Source organism: Rhinatrema bivittatum, chromosome 2 (assembly GCF_901001135.1).
Source record: "Rhinatrema bivittatum chromosome 2, aRhiBiv1.1, whole genome shotgun sequence".
NCBI classification, from domain to species: domain Eukaryota; kingdom Metazoa; phylum Chordata; class Amphibia; order Gymnophiona; family Rhinatrematidae; genus Rhinatrema; species Rhinatrema bivittatum.
Window position 1 is genome coordinate 668,885,188 of NC_042616.1, and position 13,075 is coordinate 668,898,262.

General features: G+C 40.2%; 1 protein-coding gene across 5 annotated transcripts in view; it reads left to right on the forward strand.

The window, feature by feature from the left end:
• TERF1 (telomeric repeat binding factor 1) overlaps positions 1 to 13,075 on the forward strand; it is a 276,338-nt gene that overhangs the window by 182,408 nt on the left and 80,855 nt on the right. For 3 of the 5 annotated variants that reach the window (XM_029591469.1, XM_029591466.1, XM_029591468.1), the window contains 2 exons: positions 4,227 to 4,283; positions 11,154 to 11,257. In XM_029591469.1, the coding sequence (XP_029447329.1) occupies positions 4,227 to 4,283; positions 11,154 to 11,257 (161 nt within the window). The remainder of the gene's footprint in view (positions 1 to 4,226; positions 4,284 to 11,153; positions 11,258 to 13,075) is intronic. The other 2 variants (XM_029591467.1, XM_029591470.1) reach the window with 1 other exon arrangement.

Sequence of the window (13,075 nt, forward strand, 5' to 3'; positions counted from 1 at the left end):
ACCATGAAGATTGTATATGGTGTCTAGGAATTGAACATATTAAAAACTGATTAATGTTCTAATATGTCTGCTGAGGCCATAGAAATATAAAGGCTTTGACTTTAGGAAATCTTTCAGAGTATTCTGAATCTAGTATTGACATCAGCATCAACATTGCTATTTTGAGTATCAGGCACTGGCATTGAAGATTTGATATCAGTCTAGTCCATTGACAGTGGGGAAGATGATTTTGAAGGTCTGCCCTCCTAAGAAGCCCAGACAGGAGGAGATATTTTCCAATGCAGAGTGCATTGATTACATCTCCTTACCCCACAACCTTCTTATTTCATCACTTGGTAACATGAGGCCAGTATCCTCATTTGAAACATAGGAAGGAATGCTATCTCCCATAATTGCTTCCTTCCCATTGCTGGGACTAGGGTATAAAAAGGATTTAGACAAAATTGTGCAAAAACCAGCTTACATTTTCCTTGACTTGCACTTATTGGAAGCTATTCTTTTCAACTGTGGAACAGTCATTACTCCAATATGTGCTTAAAGACTTGCAAGAAGACACTAGCCCTTATGGCTATTGATTTGCTACAATGAGCTCCTCCCTACAGACAAGGCTAATAAAAACATAGGGGGATTTTGCGTCCCTTTTTTAAATTCAGCCACAATACAATCTTTAGCCCTTTTTTCTTAATTAAATTTAAAGAACTCCCCCCCCCCCCCCCCCCCCCCCCCCCCCCCCCCCCCCCACGAAGGCACATAATACAAACATAGACAATGGTTATTCTTCGCCCAGGTATTTTAAATTAGCAAACCATTCCACGTAGCCTTTAAATGTGTGTCAAAAAAAAATCAAAACAAAATAGAAATATTCCGCTACATGTACAGGCTTGTGCTGATTTTATATAAATATAGGAACGGTGACAGTCACACAGCGCCCTGTGCGGCTGGTGGCTTATATTAAAGCCTTTTCAAGCGCTGGGGCTTTCTATTCATAGGTCACATTCATGAATGCTTGTGTGTGAGCTATTATAGTTCGTATATTCCCCTAATCAGGAGCTACCGTGTTTCTCCGATAATAAGACAGGTCTTATGTTCTTTTTTAGCTCTGAAAAAACAGCTAGGGCTTATTTTCAGGGGATTTTTCCATGATTGGTGAATGAGGACAAAGCTAAGCCCACCTTCTCTTTCATTCACCAATCAGATTCAATTTTCGGCCGAACCTTTTGGTTTGGCCTTCGTTATTGGCCCGCCACGGGAAATTTCATTTTCCCGCGGTTTGGGGCGATTTTATTTTGTCTGCCCCTCCCCCCGAAACGAAGCCCGAAACCCCGGGGGGGGGTGGGAGGGGCAGATGGGGAGGTTGTAAAAACAAAACAAAACAACCCAAACCCACCCCAACCCTTCAAATTTAATTTATTGCAAACCCCCCCCCCCCCCAAGACTTATCAAAAGTCCCTGGGGGTGGGGGCAGACGGAGGGTTATAAAAATAAAAAACAAAACAAAAAAAAGTCCATTGCTCCTTCCATGTGATGGAGGCCGGCCAATGGCGCCGATAGCCTGTCACATGGAAAGGGCAAAGGGCCATCGGTGCCATTTTGATTGCTGGCAGCCGACGGCCCGAGAGCGGGAGATCGCTCCCAGACCCCCAGGGAGTTTTGGCAAGGTTTTATTTGGGGGGGGGGGGGAAGGGTTGTTGCAGTAAACTACATGTGGAGGGTTGGGGTGGGTTTGGGTTTTTTTGTTTTGTTTTTTTATTTTTACAACCCTCCATTTGACCCCGGCTCCCCCCAGGGACTTTCGGTAAGTCTTGGGGGGTGGGGATTGCAATGAATGAAATTTGGGTTGGGGTGGGTTAGGGGATTTTTGTTTGTTTTTTTAGAACCCTCCATCTGCCCCCCCCAGGAACTTTCGGTAAGACTTGGGAGGGTGGTCGGGAGGGAGATCAAGTCTTGGGATGGAACCGCTCGTCTTAAAAGCTAGGGCTTATTTTTGGAGTAGGGCTTATATTTCAAGCCCTACTCCAAAAATCCTGAAAATCAAGCTAGGGCTTATTTTCAGGGTAGGGTTTATTATTGGAGAAACACAGTATATATAGTGCACTTATCTCTAAATGAATTATCCACAATGCAGCGATGCTTGGTCCATCCAACACAAGCTACCTGTCAACGCGCATCCCCTCATGGGGATGCGCGTTGACAGGTAGCATGTGGCACCGAGAACGCAGTGACTTTAATCCGTCAGTAAATTGACTGCACTTTCAAAATCATATTAGTCTACCGCAGTCTATAGTTTGAAGCTCCCTGAAGAAGGAGTAAAGCAACTCCGAAACATTACAGTGTCGGATGGACCAAACATCGCTGCATTGTGGATAATTCATTCAGAGATAAGTGCACTATATATAGCTCCTGTTTAGGGGAATATATGAACTATAATAGCTCCCACATGAGCATTCATGAACGTGACCTATGATTAGAAAGCCCCAGTGCTTGAAAAGGCTTTAATATAAGCCACCAGATGCACAGGGTGCTGTATGACGGTCATCGTTCCTATATTTATATAAAATCAGCACAAACCCGTACATATAGCGGAGTATTTCTATTTTGTTTTGATTAATTTTTTCATGCTAATTACAGGGTATTACTTTTTTTTTTCTCAAAAGAAATCTGCAACAAAAATAAAATTTGCTCTTCCCATGGTACAACCAGATCAGACAATTCCCCTAGTTCATAGAAACATAGAAATGACAGCAGAAAAAGACCAATTGGCCCATCTAGTCTGCTCAGCAAGCTTCCACACATTTTCCCATACTTATCTGTTTCACCAACCACAAACTTCAGGGCTCTTGTTGGTAACTGTTTCAAATTTCCTGCCATCGATGCAGAGAGTAATGTTGGAATTGCATCAAAGGTGAGCATAAGGCTTATGGTTAAGGGTTGTAACCGCCGCATCAAGCAAGTTACCCTGATGCTTGTTTACCCAGATTGCGCAGATCGATGCCTTGTTGGATGATGTCTGAATGTAAATCCTGTTTTCCTCACTTCCCCCTACCGTTGAAGCAGAGAACAGCACTGCATATGCATTCAAAGTGATGTATCAGGCTTAATTGGTTTAGGGTAGTAACCGCCGTAATAAGCAAGCCACCCCCACGTTTATTTGTTCACCCAGATTGTGAAGTTCAGTCCTTTCTGGTTGTTATCTGAATGCAAATCCTCTTTTCCATATTTCCCTTTGCCGTTGAAGCAGAGAGCAATGTTGGGGGTTGCATTAACCGTGCAAGGGATTTTTTTGAGTAAGGGTAGTAATCACCAAGTAGTAGTTAACATTCCAGCAAGCCACCCCCATGGCTCTATTCTGGCTCTACTCTTCATTCCCATCCTCTAGCCTTTATGGATCCACAGTTTTTATCCCATTTGGGATCTTTGCATTTTCCATACAAGATACTGCCTTTCAACCTATCATTAGCCCCTCATGTCTTCACAAAGTGCCTAGCAGTATTTGTTATACATGCGGCATTAATTTTCTCCATTGGCAAGCAGGATAGTAATCAACTACACAAGTGAATGACATAAGATGACATTGAGATGGATAGCTGTCTCTCAGACTTTGTTGGTCTTTCTGAGCATGCATGGGTTGCTGTACAACCGTTGCTGCCACATGAGTCTCTTCAGACTTTTTTCTTTCACTTGTCATGTTCTCTCTCTTTAAGCAGCCCATGTTTATTCCTAAAGTTTTGTTCATTCATTTTCTAAGTGTGAAATAATTTTTTCTTCTTTTCAGTCACCAGTCTCTTCTTAAAAAAAAAAAAAAAAGATATATAGATAGAGATAGATATAGATAGATATATTATTTGTGGGGGTTAGGTTTGTTTTTTTTTTTTTGGGGGGGGGGGGGGTGGTTGTCAAATTTGAGTTTGACTTGAGCTTCCAGCTTTTCACAATGTCAGATGGCAAACCTGGCTTCAAAAGGTACCCTCACTGCACCTACAAATGACCTTGGCAGATCACATTACCCCTCTGTTAACTTACATGGTTCACAGATTCTCATGATTGGGATATGGTCAGACTGGGCTATAACTTGTTAAGGAAAGACAGAGAGGACAGAAAAGGGGGAGGAGTAGCTCTTTATGTCAAAAACAATATCCAACTGAACTGCAAGGAATGTGGGGTAGAGAAGAAGCATTATGGGCCGTCCTAAAAAAAAAAAAAAGATGATGGTGTATCCATTTTTACAGGAGTGGTTTACAGGCCTTCGTCACAAACAGAAGAACTAGACAGAAGACATCCAAAAGGTAGGAAAGAAGGGATAACTGTTGATTGTTGGAGATTTTAATCTGCCGGATGTAGACTAGAGAATCCCTTCTGTGGAATCTACCAGAAGTAGAGAGATAGTGGATGCCCTGCAAGGGGCTCTGTTCATACAAATGGTAATGGAACCCATGAGGGAGGGAGCTATACTCGACCTAGTGCTCACTAATGGGGATAATGTCTCTAATATCCAGGTGGGTGCCAACCTTATCACAAGTGGTCATCAAATGGTATGGTTTGATATCGCAGATAGGATACAGAGAAGTCACACGAAGACCAGGGTTTTGAATTTCAAAAATTCGGACTTTCCTAGCGTGTAGCAGATGGACTCCTGATAGCAGTTCAATCTTTTTTTTTTTTTTTTTTAATTTATGCAGTTTTAGATATATTACATCATATATCAATAAGGAAATAAAGGATCCAAACATTTTCAATTAAATAGAAACACATACATGCAATTTTCCAATGGATCTCTTATTATCAGGTATTATTTGGGCCAAGATTTAGGAATTTTATAGAGCTCTTCACACAGATCATAAAAACAAATGAAAATTAAACCGCTCACATAGGACAACCCCTACTAATTTATTACAGCCATTCAAGGCTTCCCATCTAAATAATCCCAGAGTTGTTCTGGTTCTAAGAAAATATATTTAGCCTCTTGATGTTTCAAAAGACATTTACAGGGATATCTTAATGTCATACTTGCTCCTCTATTGATCACTTCATCTCTCATATGAATAAATTTCCTCCTTCGTTCCTGTGTACTACAGACCAAGTCCGGGTATAACCAGATATTTTGCCCATAAAATTGGACGGATCTGTTTCAAAAAAAGAATTTTAAAACAAGATTTCTGTCCTGTTCAAAGGCGAAGGAAACCAGCAATGTTCCTCTTGATTTAACTTCAATATGTATGGATAGCTCAATCAATTCAGATACATTCATAGAGGGTTGATCAGATGTTTCCACTGGTTCAGGCTGCATTAATTTTTTTGAAACAAAAAACACTTTAGTGATTACCGGAGTAATTTCTTTTGGAATTTTTAAACAAGCCTGCATATATTCTTTAAACAAGTCCAGAGGTGGCATTTTTTTTACAACAGGAAAATTAACTATCCTGAGATTTAAAAAACGTAATGAATTTTCAATGTTATACACGTGCTCAGAGCCACCTGCCATACAGATCTTCTTTCTGCTCTTGCAAATGAATGTGAATTGCGTGCTGGGATTTTATCTAACTTCTCGGTGGGTCTTTCCTTTTTTTCTTCCATTTTTTTCGTTTACTCATTTTTTTTTTAAACTTTGAGCCCAGTATTCATTAAGTCATTTAGTGGACAAGTTATCCATCTAAATTTAGCCGGATAACTTGTCCGAGAAATTCAGTGCTGAACATACTGTGCTAAAGCTATCCAGCTATATGTAGTCCGATAACTAAAAATAACCTAACTGGCTATGTTGTGAGGCCAGATAACTTCCCATGTAACAGGATATCTTCAAAAGGTATCCGGCTACGTAGCAGTGTCAAATTAAAAAAAAAACCAAAACGGCCTGAGGTCCAGTTCCCCTCAAAACTTCCAATAAGGCCTTGATGGGCCATGCACCCCCCATCTTTCAAACCCCTCCTAAATAGGTAAGCTTATCTCAGCCCCTTTCTCGGTTCAACAAAAATAAAATCAAGACCACTCCCCCCCCCCCCCCCGATCCTCCCCCCACCACCTCAGTGCCTGTCCTGGACCCCTCCCCATCCACTTAACCCCTCCCATGATACCACAAAATCTGTGCCAGGAGTGAGGAAAAACACCTTCTCCCAGCACTCCAGCATTGCCTCTATTATAAGCGCTGGAAGCGTAAACTACCCACTGCTTGTGTTTCCAGCACTAAAAGCATAAGCTGAATTGGCCAAGATAGCATGAAAGGGGGGAGTTGACTACAAGTCTGGGCTAAGGGAATGCTTGGCTTTGAACTGAGGCGATGCTTCCTTCTCTCCCACAGCAACAAGAGGCACCAGTTTGGATAAAGATGCCAAAACATCCGATGTGACAAACCTTACTATAGATTGTTGAATTGTAAGGAAGGTCGCACACTCTTTTTTCCTCTTCTCCATATTCGACCCAATGGCAATTCGGCAAAGATGAAGCAGAACTGAGGGTAATGGCTCATGCTTCCTGAATCCTACCTCTGATGCCATCTTAGATTCTCTTCCTTTTTTTTTTTTTAATAGCAATCCTCCTTTTATTTCAAATACTTTCTGATTCTGATGAAGATAGGTTGAAGATTGCCAATCCTAGACTTAAGGAATCAACAAATATCTAAAAAGAGAAAAATTCAGGATGAATTCATTTGGTACCAGTCTTCCCCTCTTAGAGAACAATAGCTTGTTTTGTTCCCTAGACCTACAAGATACTTACGTTCATGTAAATTCAAAAGACTTGCAGGAAATTTCTACATTTTGCCATAGCAAAAGCAACTACCAGTACTGTGTTCTATCTGATGACTCTGCAGCCCCCAGAGTATTTATAAAATGTCTTGCAGTTGTTACTGCTTATGTAAGGAAAATCAATGATTTTATCTTCCTGTACCCAAACAATTGGCTCATATCTATCCAATCCCTTTAGGAAGCTCATTCATCTATGATTCTTACAATGAGCATATGTAAATTCCTAAGATTTCTAATCAAACATTCAAAATGAAGCCATATCATGTAATTAGCTTCATAGGGGCCATCTGGAAACAGCCCACAGAAAAACATATCTGGCTCAATAGTAAGCAGACAAATTATCAAAACCAATCCTATGGATCAGAGACCAATCCTATGGATCAGAGACCAAGGACATGACTCTGATCTATGGCAGCAACAGTCCATTTCATCCCTTTCTCACGTCTTCACATGAGACAGGCTCAGTGAAGCTAAAGCTTTAGTGGAACCAACATCTCCAACCATTCTTAGATAAAGTAAGATTATCCAATGCTCTCATCATATCTCTGACGTGGTTACAGGAGGACCTTGCAAGACTGGAAGATTGGGCATCCAAATGGCAGATGAAATTTAATGTGGACAAGTGCAGGGTGTTGCATATAGGGAAAAATAACCCTTGCTGTAGTTACACGATGTTAGAATATTAGGGGCTACCACCCAGGAAAAAGATCTAGGCATCATAGTAGATAATAATTTAAAATCGTCAGCTCAGTGTGCTGCAGCAGTCAAAAAAGCAAACAATGTTAGGAATTATTAGGAAGGGAATGGTTGTTAAAATGGAAAATGTCATAATGCCTATGTTTCGCTCCATGGTGAGACCACACCTCGAATACTGTGTACAATTCTGGTTGCTGCATTGCAAAAAAGATATAGTTGCGATGAAGAAGGTACAGAGAAGGGTAACCAAAATGATAAAGGGGATGGAACAGCTCCCCTATGAGGAAAGGCTGAAGAGGTTAGGTCTGTTCAGCTTGGAGAAGAACCGACTGAGGGGGTTTTATGATAGAGGTCTTTAAGATCATGAGAGGTTTTGAATGAGTAGATGTGAATCGGTTATTTACGCTTTTGGATAATAGAAGGACTAGGGGGCATTCCATGAAGTTAGCAAGTAGCACATTTAAGACTAATCGGAGAAAATAGTTTTTCACTCAACGCACAATAAAGCTCTGGAATTTGTTGCAAGAGGATGTGGTTAGTGCAGTTAGTGTAGCTGGGTTCAAAAAAGGTTTGGATAAGTTCTTGGAGGAGAAGTCCATTAACTGCTGTTAATCAGGTTTACTTAGGGAATAGCCACTTCTATTAATTGCATCAGTAGCATGGGATCTTCTTGGTGTTTGGGTAATTGCCAGGTTCTTGTGGCCTGATTTGGCCTCTGTTGGAAACAGGATGCTGGGCTTGATGGACCCTTGTTCTGACCCAGCATGGCAATTTCTTATGTTTTTATGACCTATCCTTTTGACACAGATCTATGTAAAACTCCTGAAATCTTTGTAAATTCATCTAGGATCCTGCTCTAAATGACCCTTCTTGCTTTTTATTCTTGAAATTTAAGACACTGCCACTCGCTCTCTCAGTCTGAACGCTAAAGGCCTTAGAGGTCTTATTACCCTGTTCATAATAATTCTGCTTAACCCCTGTAAATTGGTAGTCAGTCTGATCAAGTATTAAGTGTTTCAGTTGGTCTCTTGTTTTCTCTAAGTTAAGCAATATCTTAGGAGATCCCTTTCCCTTATGAAGCTTCTCTAAGACAGTAATAGATTCCCTCAAGTCAATTGCCTTTTTCTCTCTCTGTTTGTTAATCTGAGAAGCCCACATAATAAGCTTTCCCCGCAAAATACAATGTAATCCATCCCAAAGAATGGCCTCTGTTACTGTCCCATTATTGTGAAAGGCAAAATATTCCTGTATCTTTCTCAGTTTTTTGACATACGCTTTCATCTTTCAGCAATGAGTCATTCAATCTCCAAAATATTCTCGGCTGGAAAGGACTAAAATTTAAAAATTCAACCCAGATAGAGGCATGGTCTGACCAAACTCTAGGTTAGATACCCACCTGCACAATTTTCCCCACCAAAGCTGCAGAACAAAATAAGATCAATTCGAGAGTAGGAATCATGCAGAATGGAATAGAAAGTTTAATATTTAGTAGAAGGGAATTTAAATCTCCAACTGTCCACTAATGTAAGGGTCTCAAGAAGGTGGAGCTGCTTCTTCCTGTGAGCTGACTGAAATGGACCAGATACTTTGGAGTTGTCAATAGACAGATCGTCAAATTAAAATCACCACCTAAAAGTGTTGGGCTGTTTGCACACCCCACGTGTGCAGTATAGACTCAAAGAAAGAACCTATATTTGCTAAAGTAACAACTAGTCCTTCAATAGTATTATGAGAAGGAAAACACTGCCCTCTTTATCTCACTTCACCTCCTTAATTTGGACATTCAAAGATTTGTGGAAAAAGATTCACACCCCTCTACTCTTTTTGTCAATCACAGATTCTCAAAATATCTGCAAGTAATTCTTATGCCTCTGTAAGGTCTCATCTTTTTTTCTTAAATGTGTCTCCTGAATAAAGGCAATATCCGCCCTTTGATGGATCATTTCCTTAAATAATTGTCTTAGTAGGTGTATTCAAACCCCAGACATTGGTAGAAACAATTTTTTATTGGAAGCCATTAATCAGGGAGGAATTAGTCTCCCCTGATTTGGCTCTATGAGAAAACTTCTGTTTGCCCACCCCTTCCCCAACCCCATCCAACTAACACCACCCCCCTCCCTCTAACACTCACATCTCCCTTACGCATATATATCCAATGACAGCACTGTATGGAGAACTGACCCAATCCCCCAGATGCCAAGCAAGATTCGCCATAAGTAATCAGTGATAACAGAAACATACTCATATTCAGCAATAAACAGTGAAAACTTTAACAAAATATCTGAGTGACCAGACCACAATAAGCATAACTATTTAAACTGCAATCTTCAGCAACATATTAAGTGTAGCAAATAACCCCCAGTATACGAAATACATCAGGATTTGGAAGCATGTTTTCCTGGGGAGACTCTTTTCTATCATGAAAATGCCTGTCTGGTCACCAAAGAAATTCCAGGTTTCTTCTTCGGATTCTCTGGTTGACTATCGGAAACTTTCAACTGGCTTGTAGTAGTGCTTGCCATGCTTCTCCTCACATCTTAACCTTATAAGTAACCCCATTGATGCTGAAGCTCAGACCAAAGGGGAAAGTCCAGCAATATCGTAGGTTTTCTCTCTTAAATCTGCTGGTAATATCTTTCAGTTCTCCTCTTCGGCGCAGCATCACTGGAGCCAAATCATTTTACAAGGCCAATTTATGACCTTCCCACAACACAGTTCCCTGGGTTCTAGCCTGGGTCAAAATTCTATCCTTTACCAGGAAGTCTTTCAAGCAGGCTACAATATCCCAGGGAAGGTTTCTCTGTTGGGGACCCAGTGATCAATGTGCCCGCTCAATATTAATTACTGGCAGTTCTCCCATCTCTGCATTGCTGCTCCATAGTAGTGTAGAGCAGATGCGTTGCATTACAGCTATCGCGTCTTCAAATTGAGCTTCCTCGGGTAGGCCTCTAATCCACATGTTATGCCTCCTAGATCTGTTTTCCAGATTTTTTCAAGGATCTTAGCTTGGCAATCTAGCATAGAGAAGGAAGAGCTCACCACCTCTGTAATTTGAAGCTCCTGCTCCTCTTGCTTCTGCTCCAATTATTCGATGCGATGACCGAGCACATCCCCTTTCAGTTCCGACATGAGCTCCGGTATTTCTTTCTTAACAGCCAAAATATCTTTTTTCAGATCTCTCAGAACCAGCTTTTTATCTTTCCTCCTGAGATTGTCTACTCAGCCTTATCTTCTTTTCTCCTCGGCTGTGCTGTCAGGTTCTGAGTCAGAGGAAGCCTGTGCATGCATTTTTTCAGACACACTGGGGGCAGTAAGAAATTGCTGCGAATCCACTTTTATTCGACAAGTCGCCATCACAACTCTGTAGAGCAAGACTTCTGAACGCAGTAAGCGCTGAAGAAAGTTTGCTGTATATATTTTAATTTAGTAAGCAGAATAGCATCTGGACAGAATGATCGATTCAAGCTCCCATCCCAGAAGATGTCACTTCCTCGCTTCTTGAATGTTTAATTATGTATGTTTTATTGTATATCGCTTAGGCCTTTCTAGTGTTAAGCGATTAACAAATTTTAGTAAATATAAATTAAAAATGTCATGCTGCTAGATGTCAGTTTCTTGTTTGTGTCAGATAAGAACTTTCTTGTTTAAGTGTCAGAAAATGGGGTTTTTATTGTAATCAAAGCTATTACATTTTAACAATGTACTATTTTCATTTGTCAGATCTCAAAGCCGCCTTTTCTCTTTAACAAATCAAATGCCCTGGAATCCAGTGCAAAGTAGTAATGTCAAGAAGTCAACAGACACTGATAACTTTGCTGTGAGAAGTAAGTTGTTTTGTTTTTTTTAAACTCTTTATTCCTTAACCAGACAAAGTTCCAGCAATAACAGACCTTACATTGTTACTTCTAGTTAGAGCACATAGACATTGAGGTCAATATTCAGCGCAACTTAGGTGGTTAAATTCCAACTTAGCTGACTAAGTGGCATTGTATGAATATTTGGCTGTACTGAGCCGCCACCACTTAGCTGTGGAGCAGTTTATGTAACAGATAAGTGAAGGTCAGGGCCGGAGGTGTTCCAGGGTGGAGGTACTTACTTGGTCATCTCAGCCAGATAAGTACCAATTTTCAGCCTTATCCAGCACAGTTAGCTGGATAAGTCTAGGAAGCTATTTGGCTGTCCTATAGTTAGCTAGATAAATTTATCCAGCTAACTATAAGATAGCAGAGTATATTCAGCAACACAATATCTTAGCCAAGTTAGCCGGATAAGTTTATCCAGCAATCTTGCTCAACTGGATAGTAACTTGATATTGGCTTCTAAGAGGCCACTTTTCAAAGCCATTTAGCAGGATAACGTAAGGTACTGGGCTAAATAGTGACTTTTGAATATCAAGCACGTATCTCAATAAAATTTAGCTGAATGAATAAGGAATGTTTGGGGGGCATTCCAGGATGGAGTCAGTTTATCCAAATAAGTTATCCAGCTAACTCCATTATTTGGAGTTAGCCAAATAAATTATTCAGCTAACTAGACATCAGCAAGAGCAGCATTAAAGTTACCTGGTAGCATGTTCCTGGATAGCTTTATTTTTAAATGGCTATATTCAAAGGATATAGCTGATTAACTACTGATGCTGTTTAAAAAAGAAAAAAAAACCTATGATGCTGGCCTACCAAGCAGATTTCCCCCTCTAAAATAAGGCATAAAGGTAGTAGACCTATAGGCCTGAAAACTATACCCCCACCCAAAATCAGGAAATTCATAATAAAATAATATGCTGGTAGACGCCCACCCCAAAGCAATACTCTGACAGCAATGTTTTTCCCATCTCCTGACTGTGGTAAGAAGTTGATAGGGGTAGGGAAGAAGAGCAACGTGGGCTTCTACCAGAACATTACTTTATTGTGAATTCTGTGATTTAGGGGATCAGAGAGCAAGTTTTCTAGCCTATAGGCCTTATTTGGGGGACTTAAGGGGGAGTGGGGCTTGATTATCAGGGTCTTTATGTATTTCATTGGGGCTTTTTAAAAAAAATATATATCCTTTTTTAAAAATATATCCTTTTTTAAAAATATATATATACTTTTGAATTTAGCCGGTTAAAGTATACATACCCGGATAACTTTGAAACCTGACAATATTCAAAGATTGTTGGTTAGGTTTCAAAGTTATCTGGCTATATAAAGCTGGATAAATTTATTTGGGAATATTCAGCAGGACATTATCCTAACTTTAGCCAGATAGTTTATACATGTTAGTCTTTTTTGAATATTGGCCTACAAGTGTTCATGCAGTTCTAAAAATATCCATTCCTTTGCTTTCTTCTACACCAGTCCAGAACGATTGGGTTTAGTTCTTCATCTAGTTGGAGGCAGAGATCATTCTTTTTTTTTATCCTGTGTCATCACTACTAGATGTGTGTCGTGCAGGTGACAATTAAAGCTGGTATTCTCTGCCTCCAGTTGATGGAAGAACCACTGATTTAGCATCAGTATTATATATCTTATTGGTCTGGCCTCTGATTTGAATTGGAAGGAAATAGTAAAAGGACCATTTTATCTGAACTTTGAATTTGATTGGGCCATGCATATGTAAATTTTACATAGTAGTGAGCCACAATTTGGATATGCTTCCATTCC